The 7,412-nt window shown below is 36.0% G+C and overlaps 1 protein-coding gene across 1 annotated transcript; it reads left to right on the top strand.

The window, feature by feature from the left end:
• Positions 1–613: 613 nt before the first annotated feature.
• On the top strand, positions 614–1,561 carry LOC308234199 (olfactory receptor 5P76-like; the record flags this gene model as incomplete). The annotated part of the gene is made up of 1 exon (XM_080641626.1): positions 614–1,561. The coding sequence occupies one exon, from the start codon at positions 614–616 to the stop codon at positions 1,559–1,561; it is 948 nt and encodes a 315-aa protein (XP_080497752.1).
• Positions 1,562–7,412: the final 5,851 nt, after the last annotated feature.

The raw sequence follows: 7,412 nt of genomic DNA, 5'->3' as shown, positions 1-7,412 counted from the left end.
TGACAGATACTGTGAAATAGATAAATAAGTATGTGCCTGTTTTATTCCTAACGGCTAGACGGCTTAAAGGACAACCTATTGTCCACTCATTGCCAGATGTACTGATTTCATGTTAAGTATTATTTAACTGCATTTGCTATTTAAATTCACTTGTTAAATAATACTAAAAAAATGGGGCAGTTAAGACTTCCCGATCTTCATGTTCTAAATTCATGACTTGCTACATAACCTCTTTCAGACCCAGGGTACTCTTCTATAAAACAATTAGTATTAATATTATTTTATGGGCAATCAATTCAACTGTATACATGTATACATTTACATGATTCGTAGCCCTACACTTATCATTTAGTAAGCATATAGTAAATATTAGAGTATAGTATATGTATATGTATATATGTATACGTACATACGATACTGTCTGAAGAAACACTTCTGGGGTTTCTGCTAAAATAATTTTTAAAAACCAGAGAGATTCATAATTGCATCTAAATATGCACTGATGCTTAAATATATTTATTACTTCCCATATGTACTAATGAAATGAAATCAGTAAATGTATATCTTCTTTAATGTATATCTTCAGGTTCATTGGTAGCAGCTACATTATCTCATGGATTCCCTGTGGGATGGCAACCACACAGCCGTGACAGGCTTCATTTTACTGGGCTTAACTGATGACCCCATCCTTAAAGTCATCCTCTTCATGATCATCTTGTGTATCTACCTGGTGACCATATCTGGTAACCTCAGCACAATCATTCTTATTAGAATCTCCTCTCAGCTCCATCATCCTATGTATTTTTTTCTGAGCCACCTGGCTTTTGCTGACATATGCTTTTCAACTTCTGTCACACCCAATATGCTTGTTAATTTCCTGGTGGAGAGAAATCCCATCTCCTATCATGGATGTTGCACCCAGCTTGGTTCAACTGCTGTCTTTGGGGCAGTTGAGTGCTTCCTCCTGGCTATCATGGCATATGATCGCTTTGTGGCAATATACAAACCACTGCTTTATTCAACCAAAATGTCCACACAAGTCTGTGTTCAGTTCCTCATAGTGGCTTATGTGGGTAGTTTTCTCAATGCTTCCTCCTTTACTATTTGCTACTATTTTTTATTCTTCTGTGGACCAAATCGAGTCAATCATTTTTTCTGTGATTTTGCTCCATTAGTTGAACTCTCCTGTTCTGAGAACAGTATCCCTGTAGTTGTCCCTTCATTGACAGCTGGCTCCATCATTTTGTTCACTGTGTTTGTCATAATTGTCTCCTACATGTACATCCTCATCACCATCCTGAAGATGCGCTCCAATGAGGGGCGCCACAAGGCCTTCTCCACTTGCACTGCCCACCTCACAGCAGTAAGTCTGTACTTTGGGACCGTCACATTCATTTATGTGTTGCCCAAGTCCAGCTATTCAACTGATCAGAACAAGGTGGTGTCCGTGTTCTATATGGTGGTAATCCCCATGCTGAACCCCATCATCTACAGCCTCAGAAACAGTGAGATTAAGGGAGCTCTAAAGAGAATGTTTGGTAGAAAAATATTTTCTCACTGAAGCTTAATATTTCATAGGATTTGATGTAATAATACAAATAAATAAATGAAAGGAAATTGAATGTCTGTGGTCTAAATATATTTGTCCATTAGTTATTAGCCAGTATAGAGTATTTTAGTGAAGGTAGAGGGTTGATCTGATATCATACTGTAAAGTCGAAGTCCATACTGAGTTACCTTTAATAACATTAAGTTTATTATTAGAAACACATATTGGCTCACATGAAAAACTCCTAATCTGTGTGTAGGGAGCGGCTATAGGGTCCAGCCTCAGACTGACCTGTGGCAGGGCCACAAACAAGTCCCAGCTTGGGGGGCAGAGCCCTCTTAGCATAATTAAGCTTGACCTTATAGCCCTCCCTAGTTCCTTCCTAGGTAGCTAATGGGCTGTGGGAGGTGCAACAAGTGCTGCCAAAACAAGGTGAAATGCACAAGAACATTGTAAACATGTTGACCACATCCCGTGTTTTGCTTTGTGTGCTCTGACTATAAAACAAAGCCTCGGCTTGCAGGCTGGGTCTTTCTGTGTCCTCATCCAGGCACCGGAGATCGCGGAGCCCCAGCTGTATTCTCTTGTCTGTCTTCTTTAATCCTTCATCGCCCCTCCTCAGGTTCACCCTTGGCCATGCTGGCACGGCACACTGTGTAATCCTTTAACAATGTTATTTATATATGTGTGTTTAAAAAGTTGTTCTCTGCCATAAGTTAAGGTTTTTCTACCTCAAAACATTTAAGACTATGTCCATTTTCAATAGTATCTTATCCTAAAATGAGTGTGGTAATTATACTTACAACTAAGTGCATTCTAAGAGGAAATGACAAAGTGCAACCAGTAGAAAACTGGTAGCAATGTTTTTTATTTTTTGCAGGAAGCTTATCTGCTGAGGACTGGCAGGTTTTGTGGACCCCTAAGATTCTGGCTCATGTTGCTGACTGACCTGTGAATTCTGTCATGTTGAATCCTGTTAACCTGTATATGGGAATGAGAAAGTTTCCTTAACTTCTTAGGGACTGAGTGGAACAAACTCTTGGAGTGACTTGTTCATGGGAAGGCCCAAAGGAAGGACTGCTCAGGAAACTTGAGGGAACTGAATTTGTGACTGCCTGCTGGAGAGGCTTAAGGAACAACCAATTTATATACCTTTCCTGTCCCCTTTTGAGTGCTTAAGCCACAAAAATCTACCTTTTTGGTGACAGACTCATTGAGTATTATTCATTTCATTCATTCATTTGTTCCTTCTTATATTCAAAAATTATATTAAATGATTCTTATATTCCAGGGATTGTCCCAGGCTTTTGGTAGTATGACAATAAAACCAACAAGTTATTGATTCAGACTATTCAAAGGGGACGGTGATATGGAGAATGAGAAAGCAGAGCATAACAAGGAAAACTTACCTGTGAGGGGCAGGAAGTAGGAATATAGCATTTGAGCCAAGATGTAGGAGTTGAGAACACTTCCTGTCAACTATGTGCTTACATGTGGACATCTGTGAAAGTCTAATCTTCTACTTATATGCATAAAATTTGAGGCAATGCCAGGCTTGCTAATTTTAACCAGTTCCATGGTGAGCACAACTAACACAAATGACAAAATGGTAACTACATCTTAACTATCATGTGAGAGGATAATAAGGAACTCTGAGAACCTAGAGAAGTAGACCTAATACTCCAGAATGCTTTTTCCATGAAAGAAGTATTCAAGTCAGACCTCCCAGGCCATGGATTTAGTGTTCTTTTGGGACAGGAAGGGCCTAAGTCAAAGCCTAGGACATATCTAGGTGAGAAATCTGATTAATTCACCTCACATATATCATTAGAATAAGAGAAACCTGATATGATCAAGTGTTGCACAGATTTGAAGTCCTGCAGAACTAGAGAGTCTTCTCAAGCCTTGAACTTGGGTATTAGATGGTCAAGGATGGTGGTGCCTCAATAAGGTGAACTGAATATGCAAACGAACAACTCAATCCTCAATTATTCCTACCAATAATTGTTCAAATGCAATGACCAGCATCCAGTGAAAGACAATGACTAAATAGCATGCCAAACACACATATAGAACTTCATAACTAACATATTCACCATGCCAGCCATTATACCAGCCATTTCTCTTGGCCGAGCATAAATAATCCCTATGGGTTTTCACACTGTCTCCTAAGAGAAAGCACAGAAAGAGGAGACATCCCAGCTTGGAAGTTACATGGTTAAATTGGGAACAACATCTATATATAAAAACCTAATATGCTAAGTGTCCGACCAAGCGGTCGACTGATCGCTATGATGAGCACTGACCACCAGGGGGCAGACGCTTTGACCGGTAGGTTAGCTTGCTGCTGGGGGCTGGCTGATCGGGACTGGGTGAGATGGGGCCAGACATGCCCTGGAGCCCTCCCGCGGTCCTTCCCCAGCCGGCCAACCTCCCGCAGGGACTGGGAGAGATGGCCCTGATTGGCCCCAATCACTGGCCAGGTGGAGGGACCCCACCTGTGCACAAATTCGTGCACCCGGCCTCTAGTATCTAATAATGCTGTCAGGTATAACTCCAGGGTCCCTACAAGCATTGTTTCCAGTTATAAGAATCACTGTAATCAGAAAGCATAAAAAACCAGAATATTTCCTATAGGGTCCTTTCAGTCTAGATACACTTTACAAGTAAAGAATCATTTTTGTTATAACCAATGTTGCATGTAACACAGCTTGCATTCCATTTTTTGTCAGGACTTAGGATAAATAGAAAGTTCATAAAGTAAAATTTTTCCTTAGAAAAGTCAAAGGACTTTGTTAAGTCTTTACCATACATGGGATAACACTGGCCACCTGGGATCTTAAATGCTGTGCAGTCTCTACATGGATCCTGAACAAATGCACTGTTTAGGATTCTGTACTGGATCATAAACAGAACAGAAGGGCCCACTGTGGTGGTATTTGAGAAATGGACCATCCACTCTTAAGTACACATACAGGGTTCTTAGAGAAATTATGGGCCACATTTGGATTTTATAAAAGAGGTACTACTATATGAAGTCCTTGGCGATCTTCTAGTTTTTATTTGGCAAAATTGTTAAGTGAGCCTATGCTTATTTTGTGAGTTTAACAAAAATATATGTTCTTGGTTGGTCTTTATGGCTGTTATAGCAATTATTTGGCAATTCTACGTAATGTTATTGACACATGTAAATCCTTAGTTAAGAAAAAATATAATAGCTGGGGGAAAATATAAAACTCAGCTTTTAGCTAATCCAAATGAAAAAGGTAATTTAATTTTTCATAGTATATTTTAACACTTTCTTAAGTAATATGATGTACAAAATCTGAGACAAAAGACTAACATCACTGAACATACATAGAGCATATATGAACACAGCAACCAACTACAGAAAATACATTAGTTTTCAATATAGCATATTTTTAAAAATTGAGCAGATATTGGGGAATAAAACAAGATCAACCCATTTTAATAGTTTTCAATTATATAAAACATATTCTCTCTATATAAAGTAACAAATCACTTACAAAACGTTAACTAGAAAACATCCATATATTTGGAAATAGACTAACCCATAGGTCAAAGAAAAATAAATATATAGAAATTAAGAACAACTGAATGATACATATAAAAACTTGTGCTCTAGATATGTAAGTTCTTTGAAGAAAAATTATACTAGAAATACCAAAAATAAAAATTTCTAAAATTAATAACATTTACATAAAATTTTAATAGGTAGAAAAATAGTAATATAAAATGCAGGGTTGAAGATAAATTATAAAATTAATAGAAGAAATTAATATAACAGAAATCTAACATATGATGAAGAGGACCAACAATGCCAAAGATTGGTCTTTTTACTGATTTTTACTGAATGTATAATGAAAAATGTTTTTTTAAAAAAGTACAAATAACCAATATAAGAAAGGTAAAGGAAGATGTAATACAGATTTGTGGATATTGATACAACCATAAGAGTAATTATAAATCCCAAAGTAAGTAGGCAAGAAAAAGAAATAAAAGGCACCCAAATCAGAAAGGAACAAGATGAGATCTCTCTATTTGCAGATGACATGATATTATATAAAGAAAACGGAAAGACTCCACTAAAAAAACCGTTAGTACTGATAAACAAATTCAATAAAGTTGCAAGATACAAAATCAATAAATAAAAGTGAGTTGCATTTGTATACGCTAACAATGAACTAGCAGAAAAACAAATTTAAAAAACAATTCATTTACAAAAAGAATACAATACCTGGGAATAAATTTAACCAATGAAGGGAATGATCTATACACTAAAAACTATGACACTGATGAAAAAAATTGAAGACGATACAAATAAATGGAAAGATATTCCATGTGCATGGAATGGAAGAATATTGCTAAACTGTCTGTACATGCAAAGAAATCTATAAATTTAATGAAATCCCTATCAAAATTCCAATAGCATTTTTCACAGAAATAGAACAAACTATCCTAAAACTGTATGGAACCACAAAAGACCCCAAATAGCCAAAGCAATCTTGAGAAAGAAGAACAAAATCACACTTACTGATTTTTAACTATAATACAAAGCTATAGTAAATAGTATGGTATTGACATAAAAACAGACACGTAGATAAATGGAACAGAAAAGAGAATAAAAAATAAACCCATGTATATATGATCAATTAATTTATGACAAAAGAGGCAAGAATATACAATGTGGAAAGGACAGTCTCTTTAATAAATGGTGTTGGGAAAATTGGGCAGCCACAGAAAGAATAAAAATAGACCACTATTTTACACCATACACAAAATTAACTCAAAATCAATTAAAAAGTTGAAATATAAAACCTGAAAACACAAAAATCCTCTAAGAAAACATAGGCAGTTAGCTACTTGACATTGGTCTTGGCAATGATTTTTGAGAGCTATGAATCTAAAAGTAAAGGTGACAGAAGAAGAAATAAACAAGTGGGACTATATCAAACTAAAAAGTTTCTGCACAGCAAAGAATATTATCCACAAAAGGAAAAGACAACCTACTGAATGGGATAATATATTTGCAAATAATATATTCGATAAGGGGTTAATATTCAAAAAGTATAAAGAACTCATACAATTCAATAACAAAACAACTCAATAATAAGAAATGGGCAGAGGCTCTAAATAGATATTTCCACAAAGAAGACATATAGATGACTAATATGCACATGAAAAGATACTCAATATCACTAATCATGAGGGAAATATAAATAAAAACTCAATGAGATATCACCTCACACCTGTTAGAGTGGCTATCATTAAAAAGTCAAGAATTAAAAAGTGTTGGTGAGGATGTGGAGAAAAGGGAACCCTCGTGCACTGTTGATGAGATTGTAAATTGATGCAGCTACTATGGAAAACATTATAGAGATTCCTAAAAAAAAAGAATTACAATGTAATTCAGCAATTCCACTTCTGGGTGTTTACCTCAAGAAAACAAAAACACTATTTTGAAATGATATATGAATACCTATGCTCAATGTAGCATTATTTACAATAGCTAAGACATGGAAGCAACTTAAGTGTTCATTGATAGACTAATGATGGATAAGGAAGATGTGGTAAAGACACACAATGGAATATTACTCAGTCATAAAAAATGAAATATTGCCATTATGCAACAACATGGATGAAACTTGAGGGTATTAAGTCAAATAAATCAGAGAATGATACATTCTTATTTGTGGAATCTGAAAAGCGAAACAAAGGAAAAAACAATCCCCCCTCCAAAAAAAAATACCACCCACAATACACTCATAGATACATAGAATATTCATTGGTGGTTTCCAGTGATGAGGAGGGTTGGGGGAGTCAACAAAATAGTGATGGGGCT

Source organism: Plecotus auritus, assembly GCF_963455305.1.
Source record: "Plecotus auritus genome assembly, chromosome: 9".
In the NCBI taxonomy this organism is placed as follows: Eukaryota; Metazoa; Chordata; class Mammalia; order Chiroptera; family Vespertilionidae; genus Plecotus; species Plecotus auritus.
This window is presented reverse-complemented; position numbering and strand designations above follow the sequence as displayed.